Source organism: Lissotriton vulgaris, chromosome 8 (assembly GCF_964263255.1).
Source record: "Lissotriton vulgaris chromosome 8, aLisVul1.2, whole genome shotgun sequence".
NCBI lineage: Eukaryota > Metazoa > Chordata > Amphibia > Caudata > Salamandridae > Lissotriton > Lissotriton vulgaris.
Window position 1 is genome coordinate 851221080 of NC_141696.1, and position 20675 is coordinate 851241754.

The following is a 20675-nucleotide window of genomic DNA, read 5'->3' on the forward strand; positions in this document are numbered from 1 at the left end:
CTAGTGAAGTACACCCGATGCAAGTACTTACATTTTACGAGACTGAGTCAGGTGGCGATTGCGGCTTCCCGTGATGATAGGAGTGATTCAGCCCAATCATTGTCATCAATCGGTCCCACGTCCATATCCCAGGTCGCTCTTATTGTAGCCAGGGTGGTGGGGCTGTTTGTGACAAGGGTTTGGTAGATCTTTGATATTTTATGATCCTCTAGGTCGCCCATCAGGAGCTTGCCTTATAAAGGGGTTAAATTCCGGAAGGTGGGTCAGATCTTTAATGTAGGGAAAAAGGGCAAGCCGAAGCTGCAGGAATTTAGAAAATTGAGAATGGGGCATGGAGAAGTCTTTTTGAACCTCATGGAAGGTTTTAAGGGTAAGCCCTGCCATGACAGCACCCAGGGAAGATATGGCGATTCAATCCCAGCCATTGAATCCCTAGAGGTCTGCCACTTGCGGGAATAGGCGATTTCACCATAACGGGGTTTCTTGTGTAACGGGGGCCCACAAACCCATTCAGCGAAGGGTTTGTCGCTGCGCATGGGGGGGGGGGGGCTTTAGGTCGGCCCTACTGTAGAGAACTGAATATATGGAAAGTTCACCCATGAGCCATTGTTCAACTTTATATGCTGGGTCGTCTGAGCTCGTACCACAATTCATTCAGAATTTGCAGATGAGCGGCTGCATGGAAGGCTTGTATATAAGCAGCAGCAATGCCACCGCAGTATGCAGACCGAATACATGTACATGAGGTTACCCGGGTGGTAATGAACGGTTGAAAAGTATGTGTAGCCCACTTCCACCAGGTGACGAGTCCTCCATGAATCTGCCCATCCCAGTGCCTCCACCAGTGGTCTGAGGAGGGACTTTGTGCGTGCGGCACAATCTATCATAGTCCAGATGAATTACATCCTTCCAGTCCTTGCCTTTTCATTGCTAATATATCAGGTAGTAAGGCCCAGGTATCAGTAATACTTTCAATGAAGTTGGACTAAGAGGCGGGAAATGTATATGCTACCCAATACTATAGATTCACCGCCAATCGTGCCAAGAATGAACAAGTATCTCCCCTGTGTATAGGCCCAGGTACGGCTATGTGTAAATGAAATTCTATGAAAGATCAATATCACTACTCCCCTGGAGCCTCTTGTGAAGCTTGAATGGAAAACCATGTATGAATCCGTACCGGGCCAGACAAAGGACCTTAGTCCCCATTAAATGGGTTTCTTGTAACAGCAGAACCACCCACCCCTAGGCCTTTCGGCTATTTGAGGGCCACCCCTCATTTAATCTGGTCTAGGAGACCTTGCACGTTCCAGGTGACTATCTTAAGATCCACCTTTGGAATTTTGTTGTTTTGATCATAACAATATACGGCATGGAAGATGTACGGATGTGCAACAGGAGTACCAAGATGTTCTGTTGTACTGAGGGCAACTTATATCCACTAAATTCAACATCAACGGTAACTAACTCCCACCCCTCTCCTCCCTCCCCACCCCAATACCTCAAAGAACAATTAAGCATCTGTTGCGGAGTGTATGCAGGGCCCACCACAACAGGGGGTGAGGGCTGCAACAGTCCAATGGTTCCCCAAAGATCCCATCCCTAGTGAAGGTCTCTGGGATCGGAGTAGATTAGTTCATGTATGGTAGCCAAATGTTAGTGCCAGTGAAAGAACATTTGTCGAAGATTCCCAGAGTCGTTGACCTAATGATCAGGAGTGCGATTATGTCCATGTAGCGAAGTCAGTTGCATCAGACCTGTACCGGTTAACTGCGCCGAGAACCGGAGCACCAGGAGGATCTTGATTAGTGCCGTCATTTCTCCTTTTGGTTATTGTTTTGATGGAGGTGTGGATCACCAGAAGAAGAAGAATCCAAATCGCGAGGTGGCTTGACCGGGCGGCGCTCATCTGTCTATGAAGACTTCTTCAGGGGAGTCAAAGAACAGAATACTGCTTTTGTAGCTGACTCTAAGACGGGCCGGGAAAAGCAGCATGTATGGGATTCGCAGTTCACAGAAGTGTTTTTTAGCGCCTGTGAAGGATTGTCTCTGTTGGACCAGTTTAGTGTAGTCCGGAAATATCATTATCAGTCGGGATCCACAAATGAGGGACTTTTGCGGCAGGGCTTGTTGTAAGTTGATGTCCCGGTCATGATTGTTTAAGATTCAGGCAATGACTGGTCTAGGTCGGCACCAGGAGGAGGCTTGGCTGCGAGTGCTCGATGGCCAGGCTCCAGGACGAAGCAGGAGGACAGACTACCCTCCGGGATCAAAGATTTGAGCCACTGACCAAGGAACGCACACGTCTGTGTCTTCACATCCCTCTGGGAATCTCAAATCTCAGATTATTATGATGGGCTCTCCCTTCAGCATCTTCTTCTTGTGAGACGAGTCCCCGTGTTAGTTTTTTTGAGGGCGCTGACTTTTCTTTGCAGTGTGCTTAAGGCGTCCTCTGCGCCTGAAATCATTGTTTCAGCCTGGATTACAAGCTCCCCTGCATTACGAAGATTCTGGCTCAGCAACATTATATCTGCTCCGTTGGCGCCAATTATGGTTGTCTTTTTCAACTGAGACTACGAGGAAGTGCGAGATTACCGATTCGAGGCTCTCTTTCGTGTATCAAAAATAAATGCGATCACTTACCTGGAAACAAAGATACCAGGATTAAGACATCTCCAACTGTTGATGTAATCTTTGGCAGATTCTTCTTTACAAATATATACCTACTTGGAAGATCAGTCCCAGACATCAATTTCATTGAAGGGGTTTTTTTACTTGATGAAATACTAAGTCCTGAAGATGGTCTTATAAAAACGCAAGAGAAAAGACCGAAAAGTCGACCCAAGTCATCAACTCCCCAGCTTTTATGCATTGAAGGACACCTTTATACATATGTTGTGTTTGGTTTTCTTCGTTTAAAATTCTTTTAGGAGCTGATGAAATGTTCTGAACTGATAAGTGAATATTAACACACTGCTTTTCATGACCTTGATTTAAAGTTTTGTTCTATTATTTGTCCCCATGATTTGTTCTTTGTGATTTATTCAAATACATTTGATTTTAAACATAACTTCTTTTGGCTGTGTGCTTCTACTCTTTTCTTTTACTTAATCAGTTAAGAGATTGAATATATTCTTTCTAAAGAAATTGTGCAATTAACATCTAAGTAATCCTGTGGATACATCGGGCCTAATTATTTCAGGAGCCTATGATTTAACCAACTGTGCAACAAAATCCCTTGTAGTCCCCATTTACTTAAACTAATCATTGCCCAAGCCTACAATGGTTTATTGGCTTTCCCCACGTCCTAAACACAATTATGGCATCCAGCATGTCTCTCGATTGAGTGATTGTGGCCAGGATCGAAGCATTATCCAGTGTGGTGGAAGGGATGTCATTGGTTATGGTGACACCAGCGCTTCCGCCTGTAAATTTGTCCCTTGTTCTTTGCTTGGTCACAGGGCCTGTTGTCTGAGTTTTGGACATGTTGTCGGTATGGTGGTGGTCAAGTGAGTGCGGTGGTTTTGAGGGTGATGATACTGGTCCAGAGCGCGGTTTCATCATAGGTCTGCAGGGGTCCTGGGGCACATACTAAGGAGTAGGGCACTCAGTGGGGTCTCCCTCACCTGCAAACCGCACCAGGGCCTAGCCTGGCCACCTCTGCAAAGAAAGTTACACCCCCTCAATTCTATTGGGCACCTCTCTGTGGTTCCCCTGCTTAGCTGGATGGCCCTGTTGTGGTCTCGGCTGAGCCCGGCGGTTTTACTCTAGAGATATTGCCCCCTACCAGCGGTGTCGCGTAGGCGATTCACTATACTCCCACTGGCTAGTTCATTACTATAGGTAATACCGTAGTTTCCGCCCTTCACAAGCCAAGTACCACCCTGCTTCAATTCCATGTGCAAGGGTGAGAATGTAGTCTTTAGACAGGGATCCTGAGTATAATCTAGTGAATTTGGGATGGTACGCTGTGTGTTGTCTCCGTGTGATTCCTGCCTGGTCTTCTACAAGAGCCGTTATGTGTTATGTTAGTATGAATTTGTAGAGCGCACGTTCACCCTGGGGTTTCTTAGCGCTGCGTACCGCTGGGGAACCCGTCCTGGCTTTCCATGTGAGATGGTCCCTATTGGGCATCCCCAAGGTGAAGCCAGGCATCCCCGGCAGCGAGGGGGCCGTTGTGGAGATTAAGCAAGCTATTGCCCAGAGTTGCAGCGTGGGACCCATAGTTAGAGAGGCACCGAGGCGAGATTTATCGAGCCCGCTGACATTGGTTCCGTACCCTGCCGCGTCGGGAATTGAACCCTGGTCGACCTCTGCTTCTGGGTCTGCCGCCTCTAACCGGTGAGCCACACTGAACGTTGTTTGTGGAACTCCCCGCTGCTCCCCTGTTGCCTCCGGTCACCCGCCTCGTCAAGGGTCCAGGATCAGGCCCGGTTTTAATCCAGCAAGCCGATGCCCCAGTCACATCTGAACATCGGCACTGGAGGCGTCGTACCTTCAAGGGCAAGCGCGGACCTCACTTCCCCAGTCATGCCACCCTAATTCACTAAGCTCAATCTCTCGGCCGCCGCAGAAGTGAGCCTCCCCGTCAAAGAGCCCCAGCAGCCCCCCCCGGAGCCTGGCAGCCATGAGGACACGAAGTAGAGGTCTCGGCACTGCCACCGACCCAGCAAGACTCCAGCACCTCCCCCTTTCAGAACGTCCGGGGGCCCAACTGCTCTCGAGCAACCGCTGTGTCCCACAGGGCAGTTAACACAGCCAGGTGCGGTCCCAGTGCGCGACCATGCAGCACTGTTCACTTTCTCCAACTCAGTGTCCCTGCCCTCTCGGAGGTAGATCGTCGCAGTGGGGGAGTCGGAGCATTTCTGGAGATACCAGGCATCAGCGATGATGTGGCAGTGACTTACAAAAAGGGTTTATACCTGTAGGATTATTGTGGATATTTGTTGGGCTTCAGGAGTCAGGATAAAACTCATCCACCATGTTGGATCATTTGGCCACGCCCCCTCAGTGAGCCAGTTTTGAATGTTCTTCAGGATAGAATTGAGTGTCATCCTCATACATATGAAAAAGGATGTTCGGGGAGTTCAGAGCATTTGCTAGTGGTTCCACGAATAAATTGAAAAGTATGGGTGAAAGGGCGGACCCTTCAGGAACCCCAATAGCTACTGCAGAGGGTGGCAACAGAGATTGATTTACCTTGACTCTTTGGGATCTGTTGTGGAGGAAATAAGTAATCCACTGCAATACATGCCCTGAAAGGCCCATCCTGTGTACTAGAACAGATAGTAGTTTGTCGTGATTAACAGTGTCAAAGGCTGGTGATAGGTCAAGGAGAATCAGGAGGTATGATTCATTTTGGTCCAGCATTTTTAAAATGTCATCCATAATCTGAATGAGTACAGATTCTGTGCTGCGACCTCTCCGAAAGCCAAATTGGTGTTTGTCCAAAAGTTGGAATTTCTCAATGTGTAAGTAGAGTTGCGATTGCACGCACTTTTCTAGAAGTTTCGCCAGAGTGTGGATGTTGGAGATCGGGATAAAGTTATTAAGATCAGCCCTGTCTAGTTAGTTATTTTTAGAATGGGGGATTACCTGCGCTGCTTTTAGGCAGTCTGGGATTGTGCCTTGCAATAGAGAAGCGTTGACAATCCAGGACCATAAGGGGAAGATGGCAGCTTTTATTTCTTTGAAGATGGAAGGTGGTAGAGGGTTGCTGAGGTGATTAGATGGGTTGATCACAAGAAGAGTGTTGTAGATATCACTTTCGCTAAAGGCAGTAAAGTTATGCCAAGAGTCATTGCTCTTGGGGCTATACTACGGGGAACTTTAACATTCTCCTGAGATGCTTGCACCACTTGCTAAGAGCCAGGTTAATGGCCCAAGTGGTGGGCACAAAGCTAACACGCTGCCAGGAAATGTGCTTGGTATAGTGCCTGGTGGGCAGGGCCCTGTACAGACCTCGTAAGTAAATGTCTCTCTAGGGATGAGCGCAGCCTTACTCAGTCTGCTAAGAAACATTTCTGTCATTTTCCACGAGAACGTATCTAATATGCCAAGATTATCATCTATAAAACTAGATGCAATAAACAAGTAAATAACGATTTACTCTACCACTATGTTACAGCATACCTAGTCCAGTTTCCTTTTCTCCCACTTTCATTTTTACGGGGAGATACATCAAACCTGATTTGATTTACTGGTGACCTTGACTAGCTTTAAAAAAACTTTAATCTCTTTAACTAGTTAATTTAGCCAGAGGGCTCTTTTTCACTACGGATTAAACCCAAGACAGGGTATTAAAAAATTCTTAAATTGAGGGTCGATTTGTAAATGAAACAGGAAAAAGGCATGGTTAAGGCTCCTTGCACCAAGGACACTGAACTATGTTGGATCAGGGCTTTCAGAACAATGTTTTACATTGTCAATGTCTGCTGTGGTTGATAAAAGAAAGAAAAGTAGGACGAGGGGCCTATGTAGGATTGTATGGTTACTTATGTTGTTTTGTTTAAATACATTTAGTTATAACCAAAAGAAAAAGTCTGGAATTGAAAATAGGATACCAGAATGATTGTTTAGATGCATGCAAAATACCAAACATGGACTTTAAAAGAAGTCTGGCATCGTGCAAATGTTGAATATCTGTTCGGAAAGGAACCGCTAAATTACGTTTTAACAAGTGCATAATTCAAATCTTTAATCTGCTGATGAAAAAGTCACATTTTCCAGGAGTGTATGCAGATTTAATTTACTGGTAATAACACAAAAGACTTCCTTTTCTCCATTAGGTAGAAATGTTTCAGCACTTTGTGCAAAAAATGAATACGTTATTTGAGCTGAGTGGGCGCAAACATAAAAACAAGTCATATCTTTGTAACTGAACATACAAGCAGCAAAATATGAAAAGCAATTTGCTTTGGATGTCCAAAAACTACAAGTTTCATTTAAATGTTCCCTTTAAATAGTTCGCTTGCGACTGAATGAAGGGTACATAAAAACTGTGGTGAACAAAATGTGCATGATCTGCATCTTCAACAAACTAGCGGATTGTTTCTACTAAGGTTTCTACTGGATAGTCGTTATGCCATATTCCCAGATAATGCTATACTTCCAGATAGTCATTTCTCAAAGCAGTGGGTGTGAGAAGAGCCTTGGCACAGGCCCATGTCCTTGATCACCTATGAAGAGGACTGATTTCCCTACTTAATGACCGCTTCCGATGACTTCTTTTTCTGTGGTTGTGACCTCTCTCCTGCTTATCTTCTTTCCTTTCACCACTGTAAGCTCTCTTGTACAAAGTAGAGGGTGGGCTAAGGCTTGGCTGCAGAGGTCTGCCACCTCTCCTGGAATGTTTTTTATGATGTTTCTTTCTGTTTCTTCGACCCTCATCTCCACTGCCAAATTCTCTCTTGTGTTTACTTTGATGCCTTCTGAGTTCATCATCAGAACTTGTCTCTCCTTCAATCTTTCCTCGTTGCGATGACAACTCCTTGCATGAACTTTGTTCCATGCTCAATTTATTGATACGCCAAATGTCACTATTAAGAATACTGGAATGCACATCAAGATGCCTTTCTTGAGATTTGTTCTCACTCTTTGAGTCATTTAGTTTAATTATTTTGGTAGAATCATCATCATGAGCGACTCCATTGACATTTTTGGAATTTTTTATAATATCGTGACTGGACATCACATCCAACTGACTAGCTGAGGTTTGTGCTGAAGTAGAAGTAACATAACAAAATGACTCCGATACTGGAACAGGATTGCCAGACTTCACAGAGTTGCAATTCGGGATTGTGGCCTCATCAACTTGTGAGATCACTTTCCTCTTTTTCTGAAGGTTATTTAGCAGTTTTTCTCTTAGCTCTCTCTCCTTTCTTTGAAGTGCAAGGGTTCGCTGTTTTTCTTCCTCCACACGTCGAAGCTCTGCCTCTTGCTTCCTTCGTCTCTCCTCAAATTCTTGGCGACGGATTTGTTCGGCTTCCTTCTGCTCTTGTTCCATAAGTTTTACGGTCTGCAAAACAGAAAAAAATTATAACTTAAGTAAGAAGTGTAAAACAAATACCCTAGGACAAGGTGTCCAAAACAAGGATCCAAAACAAGTGTTCCTATGCAAACTGCAACATTTCACTGGACATTGACAATTAATGCAAAAAAAAAAAAATAATAAAAAGACTCACAGTAAAGGCATGGCAATCAAGATACCTGCAGCGATAATAGATATATATTTTTTAAATCTCAAAGTTATGATATCTTTATAAGTCTGTCACATAGTGCTAGCTTTACAAAAGGTATCAACCACGACAGCCTTAATCCTTGCAAGGTTGCACATTTTTTACTTTATTATTTAATGCATTGTACAGCCAACAGGCTTTGCCCTGTATTTTCTTGAACGGACATTAACAAAACAGTAATATTTTGTGCTACAGGACTATAAATTGAGTGTTTCTTTTTGAGGCCACAAAGTATAAGAGTGCCAGCTCAAATAAAAGGAAATTGGATGGAAAAAAAATATGTGACTTGAAGGCGGGGGGGGGGGGGGGGGGGGTTGTATTGTGCGCTGGGTTAACTTAGTCATTGTCATAGATTGGTCTTTGAAATTAGATGTTTTTTTTTTAATTGAGGTTTGGTGGGGGCATTTAAGTGGGGTCTCGATCTATGGCCTAAAAAACAGGAATTGACGCAGCTTTCTAAGAGGAGCTTGGGGAGAATGCCCAGAGGCATATTGATCGGAAGTTCCGAAATGAATGGGGAATTTTAAAGTGTTACAAGCCTTTAAAACCTGTCACTGAATTGGTCTTTAAAAAAAAAAAAGAGAGATGCAGGAGCATTCTAGATTGGACCAAGGGGACCTGGATAGAGCTTTCACCTACTGAAATTCCAAATGTGCCAATAATTCTGTAAGCCTCCTAAGCTTCGAATCCATCTTTGATAATCTCTGGTGTGGTGTAGTGGGGGAGGGGGGGGGGGGGGGGCGGGTATTTTGGGTCTCACTTCAAATTAGGATACTAGCTGTGTGTCTGGCTAAAAGCACCTTGTAAGCTTTCCTGCTTGGAATCAATGTAGACAGTTCAGGATACTAAATGCAATGGATTAGTGTTGATGTACCCTTCCTCCAGGCGTGTGTCCAAGCTAGCAGGCTGTAGCACAGCATAACATAAGCTAAAATATAGAAGTCTAGGGAAATGAACTAAAGCAGTGACCAGTCTGCTGACTTAAATAAAGTCAGTCCTTCAAGGGTTCAAGAGAATGGATAGTGTCAGATAGATTACAGTGGATTAGTGGGTGTCCCAGCTGAAGAACTGGGAATTTTTAGACTACCACTATAAGAGGCATTACTGTGAGTAATTACTTTACACAACCAGTCATTCTCCTTCCAAATGACTGGCAAGGTTATAAATAAGGCTTCAGTTTTTCAGCGTTAACTGATTTTATTTTTACAGATACAGACAGAAAAAAAATGTTTATCCTGTCGGTACTTATTTTTAAAAGCAGAAAACCACTGAAAATGGCACTTCTTGGGAGAGGCTTTCCATGCGGTCTTTCATGAATTCCAGGCAACAGCTGAGCAGATAGACCGCATGGATTTAAAAAGCAGGATGAGATTTCCTTAAATACAGGCATATGTTAACATATATTTGTAGTACAACGCTAATATGAACCTGCAAGTGTAGTGTTTTGTTATACAGGGCTTCTTAATTTGCATAACAGGCATCCATGTATGAGTGCACTTCCAAGGGTTAAATGAACATGAACATATAACATTTTACAGCTCCATTTAAACCCCTTCGACGCTAATGACAAAGCCAGCTCGTCATGGGCGTTACCGAATATGCTACTTACCAGTATGCATCTGTTCTTGGCATGTAGGGCTGCTGACATTCATATCTGTGCATAGATCGCCGCCTAGTGTTGGGTCCGGATGATTGCACATTGTTGTCCTGGAAGAGTCTTCGAAGTATCACGAGATAGGTGGCTCCTCCGCTGGACTACAGTGCGCATGGGCATCGACTCCATCCTCAGATTGTTTTTAGCCATTGCGGCCAAGATGGAGTGAAACTAAGTGAATGATGACCATGCTAAAAGTATGTGTGAATTCTGCAGCTGCTACAGGCGCCGGGGAGGAGGGTGGGCGATATGAACGTCAGCAGCCCTACATGCCAAGAACAGAGAAATACTGGTAAGTAGCATATTCGGTTCGAGGCATGTGGGCTGCTGAATTCATATCTGTTTGAAAAAGCGTTTTTAGAACAGCCTGCCCTACAGCTGCCTGCTGTTTGGAGTGCACATCAACACAATAATGCTTTGTAAATGTGTGTGTGTGGTAGACCATGTGGCTGCTCTACATATGTCTTCCAAAGGAATGTTTCCAAGGAATGCCATAGAGGCCCCCAACTTTCTGGTGGAATGGGCCCTTGGTGGAATGGTGAGAGTACGCTTGGCTTTCAGATAGCAGATCTGGATACATTTATCGATCCACCTAGCAATACCAGCCTTGGAAATAGGGTTACCTTTGTGGTGTGATGCAAAGGCAACAAAGAGTTGCTTAGTCTTCCTAAAATCTTTGGTCTTATCGATGTAATACATCAGGGCCCTTTTGACGTCAAGGGTGTGGAGCATTCTCTCCGCCAATGACTCAGGATTTTGGAAGAAAACAGGCAGTTCAATAGTTTGGTTGATATGGAATTGCGACACGACCTTAGGAAGGAATTTAGGGTTAGTGCGCAGCACCACCCTGTTAGAATGAATTTGAATAAATGGCTCTTGGATAGTGAGGGCTTGCAGTTCACTAACTCGCTGTAGCGATGTAATCGCTATGAGGAAAGCCACTTTCCACGTCAAGAACTGAATCTCGCAGGAATGCAGTGGTTCAAAGGGAGGACCCATCAGCCGGGTGAGGACCACATTGAGGTTCCACTCCGGAGCTGGTGGAGTCCGCGGAGGAATGACTCGTTTGAGTCCTTCCAGAAAGGTCTTAATGGCAGGCACTCTGAAGAGAGAGAGGTGCTGCCTATTCTGGAGATAAGCGGCCATTGCAGATAGATGTATGCGAATGGAAGCATAGGCCAGATTACATTTGTACAGATGGAAAGGTAACAAATGATATTCTGAATAGAAGCATCTAGCGGGTTAATGTTGTGGTCTGCACAATAAATGACAAACCGCTTCCATTTTGCCGCGTAGCATGCTCTGGTGGTGGGCTTTCTTGCCTCCCGAGTGATGTATATACAGTCAGAAGGTAAGTGCAGGTAGCCAAACTCTAAGACTTCAGGAGCCAGATCGCCAGGTTGAGCTGTTGCGCATCTGGATGCTGAATGTCGCCATGGCTCTGCGTCAGAAGGCTGGGCGCGAGACGTAGCCTCTGATGCGGTACCACGGACAGTTCCAGAAACGTGGTGTACCATGGTTGGCGAGCCCACGTTGGAGCAACCAGGATGAGAGTCATGGAGTGCTGCCTGAGCTTGCGTGCCACCAGCGGTATCAGAGGTGCTGGGGGAAAAGCGTACGCAAATTTGCCTGACCAGTTCATCCATATCGCATTGCCCAGCCACTGTGGGTGTGGGAACCTGGCGGCGAAGCTTTGGCATTTTGCGTTCTCCCTTGTGGCGAACAGGTCTATCTCTGGATGACCCCACCTTCGGAAGTACGGCTGGAGTACTGATGGATGTATCTCCCACTCGTGCATTTGGTGGCTGTGCCTGCTGAGCAGGTCCGCCATCTGATTGTCTTTGCCCGGGAGATGGTCTGCCACGAGGAAGATGTTCCTCTGAATGGCCCACTTCCACATGCTCTGAGCCAGATGAGACAGCTGCGGAGAATGTGTTCCTCCCTGCTTTTGAATGTAGTACATGGCTGTCATGTTGTCCGTCCGGATCAACACAACCTTGTTGCACAGATGTACTTTGAAGGCTTTGAGTGCCATGAAGATCGCCATCAGTTCGAGAACATTGATGTGCATCTTCCGTTGCTGTTGCGTCCATAGTCCCTGCACAGTGTAATGGAGTACATGGGCTCCCCATCCCTGGAGAGAGGCGTCCGTCGTCAGGATGATCTGTGGCACAGGCTCTTGGAACGGTCGGCCCTTGCAAAGGTTTCGTGGATTCCACCAATGCAGAGAGTTGTATGCCCGACCGCTCACCAACACTAGGTCGTTCAACTGCCCGTGAGCCTGAGTCCACTGACGTGCTAAGCACTCCTGAAGCGGGCGCATATGTAGTCTCGCGTGCGGGACTATGGAGATGCAGGAGGCCATCATGCCTATCAACTGCATGAACACTCTTGCTGGAAGGGAGTGTTGAGGTCTGAATTTTTGTATCAGCGATTGAATGCTGCTGACTCACTGAATTCGGCTGTGCTGTGGCCGCCAGAGTGTTTATGGTTGCGCCCAGATACTGCCGTACGTGGGCGGGCTGGAGATGGGATTTCGGGTAATTCAGTGAGAATCCCAGATCGTGCAGGAGGTGAATGGTGTGGGACATGTGGGCGGCACACTGCTGGGCTGACTTCGCTTGGATGAGCCAGTCGTCCCGATAAGGGTAGACGTGGATGTTCCGTCTCCTGAGATGCGTCGCCACTGTCGCCAGGCACTTTGTGAACACCCTGGGTGCCGTGGTGACACCGAAAGGCAAAACCTTGAACTGGTAGTGCTGGTTTTGTATGGTGAAACTGAGGTATTTCCTGTGTGAAGGGTGCAGTGGAATGTGAAAGTACGCATCCTTTAGGTCTAAAGTTGCAAGAAAATCCCCCTGCCTGAGCAACGGAAGCACCTGCTGCAGGGTCAGCATATGGAAGTGCTCCGACAGGATGTAGTAGTTGAGTGGCCTGAGGTCTAGGATGGGCCTGAGGGACCCGTCCTTTTTTGGTATCAAGAAGTACAGGGAGTAGACCCCCGTGCCTCTTTCCTGCACTGGCACGAGCTCTATTGCTCCCTTTTGCAGCATGACGGTGACTTCTTGCTGCAATAAGTGCAAGTGCTCGTTTGACATAGGACGGTGTCTTGGGGGTATGTTGGGTGGAGTGGATGTTAACTCCAGACAATAACCGTATTGGATAAGTTTTCTGACCCACCTGTCCGTGGTGATGGACTTCCAGACGGGCAGGAACTGCTGGAGTCCCCCCCCGACCGGTGTTGTATGGTCGGGGGGCAGTGACAAGGCGTCACTGCTTGCTGGTGGCAGAGGATCAGGATCTGTTGTTTCCACGTCCTCTGCCCTTGGCACTGTTGCCACAATATCCACCTCGACTCATGTTGGTGTAAGTGGTCTGTGTGTTGCCCTTGTAGTATTGCGTGGACTGGGAGAGCTGGCCCCTGGAGACGCCTCTAGCGCTGGAGCGACGAAAGGACCCACCCTGAAACTGCTGGGACTGTAAGGCACCCATGGATTTTGCAGTCTCAGTGTCCTTTTTTTATTTTTTCTAGGGTGGTGTCAACCTCTGGGCCAAACAGGTGATCTGGGTTAACCGTTTGGTTCAGGATGGTGGTTTGGATTTCCGGCTTAAATCCAGAGATTCTCAGCCAGGCGTGTCGCCGAAGCATAATACTAGTGTTTATAGCTCTGGCAGCGGTATCAGCTGCGTCCAGAGCGCACTTAATTGAAGCGTTAGAGATTAGCTTCCCTTCCTGAATCAGCATCTCAGCTCCTTCCTTGTATTGATCAGGCAGGTGTTGCAACAGGGTCTCCAGTGTATAGTAGTGTACCCTGTCATAGCGCGCCAGAAGCGCCTGTGTGTTAGAAATGCGCCAGATGTTGGCTGCCTGTGCTGCTACCCTCTTCCCTGAAGCCTCAAAGACCTTGGATTCTTTGTCAGGGGGAGGAGCATCAACCGTAGTCTGAGAATTAGCCCTCTTTTGGGCATTCGAGACGACAAGGGAGTCCAGAGGCAACTGTGCTTTGATGTAGGTAGGATCAGTAGGCGCCGACTTGTATTTCTTGTCAATCCTAGGGTTTATCACTCTTGCCTTGGTAGGTTCTTTAAAGATCTCAGCAGCATGCTTTAAAACACCTTTCCCGGGACCTATCTCCTTAACTGTTCAAAGTTTAGGGCGGGTTCGATTACCCGCGAGAGTATAAAGGGCGTTAAGTTATATGTGTTTTGTTATTGGTTGTTTCATTTGTGGTAGGAAGGACGTTCGGTCCTTCATTAGGGTATGTCTGAGAAAGACACTCTTTCATTTTCTGAGAGCCATATCCAATCTTTATTAGAGTCAGACCCCTTCCCCAATATTGCCCTTAGTACCTCTGCACAACAACAGCAGAATGAGTCCGACAAATTGACGAGACTCAGCAAAAAACATATCAGAACAGAATTACACGGGCATTTTTTACTGAAGCACCTAAGGGGAGGCACAATCCCCTGGGCTCTTCAAGTGAAAAATGTACCGGTAATATTTACTGAGGACGCGGAGTATAAGAGAGGCTTTAGTTGCATTAATACTAAATGTAGCCGGGACTTGATGGTCCATACCATAGAGACAGCACAACGGCTGTGTCAGAAGGAATTAGAAGAGATTCAAGAACTTACCAAAAGTATCTTGGACAGCACTGTGGTGCCTGATGCTAAAGCATTGATAGAAAAAATAGAAAAGGAATTTTTGTCCTTTAGGGACACTACTATCAATAACAAAACCTCACAATACGAGAAAGACGCCAAATCCTTCAGTTTAGAAAAGGCATATCCTTTCCTGAAGGACGACTATTACACTCAGGCTGACTCGCGTGGAGCACTCTACAAATATCAGGGTCGGTCGCGGAATCGCTTTAAGACCTTTTCAGAAACATCCTCCTCATCTGACTCTTCTGGGTCCGATCAAAAAGGCAACTCTAATAAAAAGAAGGTTTCTTTTTTAGACAAGAACCAACAGGGCAAGACAAGATACAAAGTCCCGTGGGACATGCGCACACGCAGGAACAACTACCAATCATAGCAGCCACAACTAATATAGTGAATTTGTCTGCCAAAAAACTAACTAAGGACAAGGAATCAGTGCTTAATTTGGGACTCAAATTTGTTCCTAGTCAACAAACGGACTACACTAAATTAAAGATGGAGATGATTGCTTTTTGTCGGAAGATACGACTTAGAGCATTTTTTGCAAATCAGCCACCGAGTTCAAATATTGAAACAACTGGCCTTAGGAACAAGTCGAATTTTATTCCAAGCCAAAATATTCCTAAGCAAGTGTATGCATACGAGCAAGTTTTACTATCATCTATTAACAAATTTGAGAAGAGTAAAAAGTATGTCCAATCCAATGTGAGCAAAGGACAAAGGCAAGCACTTAAGAGTTTACAAGAAGACCATTCTGTCCTGATTAAACCGGCCGATAAAGGCGGGCCGTGGTTCTATGGCCTAAAGACAAATATATATTGGAAGGCCAACTGCAGGTTGACAATGTGACTTGGTATAGGAAGTTGCAGGGAGACCCAGTCAAGGAGATTCAAGGAATGATAATGGAATTGATTCAGGAGGGCAGAGTTAGTGGATATGTAGGAGAGAAAGAAAGTGAATATCTTGTGAAGAGGTTTCCACGAACCCCGGTGTTGTATCTCCTCCCAAAAATCCATAAAAACCTGACTGATCCCCCGGGACGGCCAATAGTCTCGGGGTGTAATTCGTGTTTGGAGCCCATCTCCAAATACATTGATTTCTTTTTAAAACCTTTTGTAAGTGGAGTGAGGTCCTACCTAAAGGATACCACCGATTTCCTAGTCAAAGTTGAGGATATGGAGTTTGATCCCGAATCTGAAATTATGGTCACAATGGACGTAACGACCTTGTATACACAGATCCCTCAAGACGAGGCGCTTGAGGTGATAGAAATGTATTTGGACACCAGAGAGAGACCGCATAGAGTGCCGACAAAATTCATGTACAACTTGCGGAATTGACATTGAAAAAGAATTATTTCCGTTTCAATGATCAATTCTATATGCAAATTAAAGGGACGGCCATGGGCTGCCCTTATGCTCCGGAGGTAGCCATATTGTATATGGCGCAATATGAACAAATGTTTATTGAAAATAATAATCCTTTTCATAAACACATCAAACAATGGCTACGGTATATCGATGACGTGTGGCTCCTGTGGCAGGGGAGCCACACCGAATTGATTGCCTTCCACCAGTGGCTTAATAATAAACACCAGGACATCAAATTCTCCCTAGAACAGAGCAAAACTGCTATGACTTTCTTAGATGTCCAAATCACTTGCAATGAGGGGCACCTGAAATCATCACTTTTCCGCAAAAAGACAGACAAAAACACCATTCTCCATCACCGGAGTGCTCATCCACGGAACTTGAAAAGCAATTTACCTTATGGGCAATTACTCCGTATTCGAAGAAATTGCTCGAGTATGGAGGATTTTGACCATTATGCGAACAAGTTTTGTGATGAGATGATCACCCGTGGGTACCCCAAGAAGATGCTTAAACATTCATACAAAAGGGCACGCTATACGCCAAGGGAATGTCTACTGCAGAACAAAGCAAAACGGGAATTGGAACAAATGGTGTGCGTCACGACTTTTGGACCAGATACACATCGAGTAAGACAAATGGTCCTGAAAAATTGGCACTTGTTGGAAGAATTGGAGTGTCCATTTCCGAGGCCTATTTTTGCCTATAAAAAGAATAGGAGCATCGGCCAACAACTAGTACGTGCCGACATGATAACACCTAGACCCAAGCAAGATCTATTATCTAAATGGGGTCTCAAACCTGTCGAGGGACACCACAAGTGTGGCAATTGTGTATCCTGTGGGTCCTGTCTTGAGGGTTGTGAATTCCAACACAAGGAAGTGAAATGGACCAATAAAGGTTTTTCAAATTGTAAGACCAAAAATGTTGTGTACGCTATCGTTTGTGGATGCCCAAAACTTTATATTGGGAAGACTAATCAGCAAGTAAACACAAGGATTACACAACATCGCTCCCGCATTAAGAATAAAGTCCTTAGTGCCCCCATGGTCCAACATTTTGTAGACAAATCACATGCAGAAACTGACTTTTCATGGACAGTATTGTTCACAATGCCCATTAAAAAAGGTCTTGTCGACATTGAAGAAACCTTGTTGCGCAAAGAGGTCTATTTGATTATGAGGTTTAATAGTGCCCAAACCGGACTGAACAGTATGTCTGAGGTCTCAAGGTTATAAGCCTGTGACCACACGGGGAATTGTAGTGCTCCACTCGACAGCAGCCTTGTTGTACCCATTTGGGACTACATGTCCCATAATTCCTTGAACTCAATGACCGTCTATATCCCTGCCCCAAAGATGGCGCTGGCGTTTCTGAACTGAATCTGGCAGTCGAACTATGGAGCCTTGACTGAACCGGTGAGTGTACACAATAACAAGCGATAGTACAACCCGCGATTCTAATCGGGGATGACAAGTTACAAGTCTCCCATTCTTGGTTGTCAGGTTACCAGCCGAGGTAAAGGGCACAGTGCGGCGTGATTTGAAAAACGCTGCTTCCCGTACAACGAAAACACAGCGACCTGATCGGGAACCTGCAACGCTCAAGTGCAGGTAAATGTTAAATAGACTTTTTCCGGTCGAAGCCTTAAGTTAAAATAGTTAACCCACCATTTGGTCTGAGAATTGGTAATTTGTCGCATCATATGGATACGATGTAATTCTCTGCCGCAATGCTTTTACTCGTTTGCAGGCGATACAACTGAGCTTGGCTCTTTGTTATTGTAGATCGGCCGCCTGCAGAGACCTAGAGATCGTAAGGACTGTCCAGAGGCCTTTTGATTGTATGCTGTGCCTCCAGGTATGCGTTTCCGATTGAACATTTCTGATCCAAGATGTCATTGAAAATGCTCTTGCACGCTCCTGAAATGCCGTATTGGGTTTAACATGGCGACTTGGGTACGCTATTTACAGGTCAACAAAGGACCTCTAAGAAACTGAACAATTGGGACAGGGAGAAATACTCACGACTGTCCAAGGTATGAACTCAATTCTTTTCTCATTGGGTTTGCTTGTGCGTGCACAAACTTGAATTATACTGCTTTTGCACATTCTTAGCTTAATGTTATCTTGCAGATAACAAGGTCCCGCTACACAAGTTGGTGTGACAAGATCCCCACGATAAGTTCCTCGGATTGACTATCAGGTACACAAAGGGCTAAGAGGGGCATGGGGGGCAGTCACCTTGCTATTGACAATGATTGGTGACACGTTGCTCTCTTTTTCTTTCTTCCCCTTTTTTAAAAAAAAACACCTTGCAGAACCACATTGATTGAGCCCTGATGAGAGTCTGTTTACTTGTTTTACGGATTCGAAACGCGTCTGCAGTATTGAAAGAATATATGAAAGATACAGGATCAATTTCTGAGTCTTACTGATAAATTAATTTATGTTATTCAATTTTCTTCCTTGAACGTGTCTCTATCATTGAGTTGAAATACTGATTATGTTTTTCTACTATTGAGATATTGAGTGTTGTCTGAATATGTGCAAAGATTTATTGTTTGCTAGTACTCAATAGAAAAAGGTGTATAATACAATTGTTTGTTTGTAATTTATCTAGTGATTTGTACTTTTTTGTATTGTTACATGCCAAGTGTTACATGTTGAGTGTCTTTCTTAAACATTTTTTTGATCTTACATGTTGAAAATTTCTAAGTAAAGGGTATAAATAAAATATACCGAACAAATCTGTAATTCAATTTGATTTGTTTGCTCGAATTAATGAGCACCTGAAAAGTGGTGGGGTTGGCATTTGGTTTTTCAAAAAATTAAAACACCTTTCAGCATAGGCAGAGTTTTAACAGTTTTTTCTGATACTGAAAAGGTGTCAAAGAGGAAATCCACATCCACAGGGTCAGCATGTAGCTGGAGGTTGTGATTGTTAGCTGCCCGTTCAATGAGGGCATTAAAAGCAGTAGAGTCCTCTGTAGGGGACGTTTTAGCAGAAAAAAGTTGAGGGTCTTGTCCTGATTGAGGACCCCCAGGGTCACCACCAGCTGCCCAGGGTTCATGTGTATCCTCAGGGTCTGTATAGACTGGATAACTGTATTCATCCTCATCATCTCCCTCACCAGCGTCCACATCTGAGTAAGTGGGCGACACATCATGAGTCTGTGGGGAAAGGGGTTCCACCAAGACGGGAGAGCAAGCAGAGTCCTTCTTTTTCTTGAGAGGAATCTTGTAAGACTCCAGTTGGGGTTCTGGGGTGATTTTCCGCTTCAGGAGGGAAAGCCTGCCCGTTTCGGCGTCGATAAAATGTTCCTGATGCTCATCCCCCGAAGGTCGAGGTCGCGGGCCGTGGACCACCGATGACGCCTTCGGCGCCGAGGAGACCTTCTCGGGCACGCCGGCCACTGCCTTAGGAGCGGAAGCCTTCGGCGCCGTCTTAGGCGGCAACGTGAAGTGGATCGGCGTGAACGTCTTTAGTGGTTTCTCCACAGGTTTCGCAGGCGGAGGATCGTCCGGATCGACCGGCGCGGCGCCCTCACGGATGCGCTGCAGGGAGTCCGTCACCTTTTTGGTGAACGCGGCGGATGGGCGCGCCGGTTCAATGGAGTCCTTCGAGGCCACTTTTGGAGTCGATCCTCGGGGCGCAGCGCCCTTGGCCTTGTCCTGCGGACGCGAGGTCGTGAGGACCTTTGGGTCATCGAGACGCTTCTTCGGGTCACCGAGAGTCTTCTTCGGCTCGCCGACAGCCTTCTTCGGGTCGACCAGGCTTTTGCCGGTGTCGATCGTCTTCGGCGCCGACACGCCCGTCTCGACCACCTTCACTTTAGCCTTCGGCGCGGCAGACTTCGTCTCGACGCCCTTGACTCGAGTCTTTGGCTCAACAGCCATCTTCGGCTTCTTCGGCGCCGAAGCCTCCGAGGCCCTGGTGCCGACCAAAGCGATGCGCACTTTCGGTTACGGTGCCGGCACCTGCGCAGAATCTGGCGTCGAGACCGTTGGTTTCACTTTCGGTTTCGTTTTGCCAGGGAATGGCTCGGCAACAATGTCCGTGGCCGGGCGCTAAGGCGGGGCCGTGGAACCCATAGCGAGATCTTTGGTAAGGCCCGAAGGCGATCCCTCGACCTGGGCCTTATAAATCGGCACGGCTTCAGAGTCAGTTTGAGGAAGCTCCTCGTCCGAGCTATCCTCCATGGACCCGAGGGCCCCGTCGTTGTCTCCTACCTCGTCGACTTCTTCGCCCTCGAACGCCTCAGCTTCCGCGTCGTAGTTATCTTCAACGTCCGACGCGGGGTTTGATTCAGAAATGTCCTGGGATTCGTCCTCGACATCCCCTGCATTGAAGATGTCCACAGGCGCCGGAGCAGATTGCTGGGCCTCCAGGCGCGCAGCTTGTCGAAGCTTAAGCGTCTTCTTAGACCTGAAGCGGGAACAAGCCATACACTTGTCCTCATCGTGGTCCGGCGACAGACACTTGTTGCACACCGGGTGGACGTCGATGTGGGGGTATTTCGAGTAGCAGACCGGACATCTCTTGAATGGACTTCGGTCCATGATGGACGGTCGATAGGTCAGGAGCGTCGACTGGGCCTTCCGCGCCGAGAGTACGCGGGAGTACAGAATCCGGCTCTGAGCCGAGCTAGAAGAAGTAAAGCCGAATGCAAGACAATACAGACGTATAGACTAAAGACCTTTTGGTCTCAAGAAAGTTTTCTATCGATTCCGACAAGAGGGAATTAAAGAC

The 20675-nt window shown here is 46.2% G+C and overlaps 1 protein-coding gene across 1 annotated transcript in view; it reads right to left on the reverse strand.

The window, feature by feature from the left end:
• Positions 1-6682: 6682 nt before the first annotated feature.
• Positions 6683-20675, reverse strand: part of AKAP17A (A-kinase anchoring protein 17A) — a 106749-nt gene continuing 92756 nt past the window's right edge. Inside the window, exon 4 of the mRNA XM_086934773.1 lies at positions 6683-8017. Coding sequence (XP_086790899.1) covers positions 7175-8017 — 843 coding nt within the window. The 3' untranslated portion in view covers positions 6683-7174. The remainder of the gene's footprint in view (positions 8018-20675) is intronic.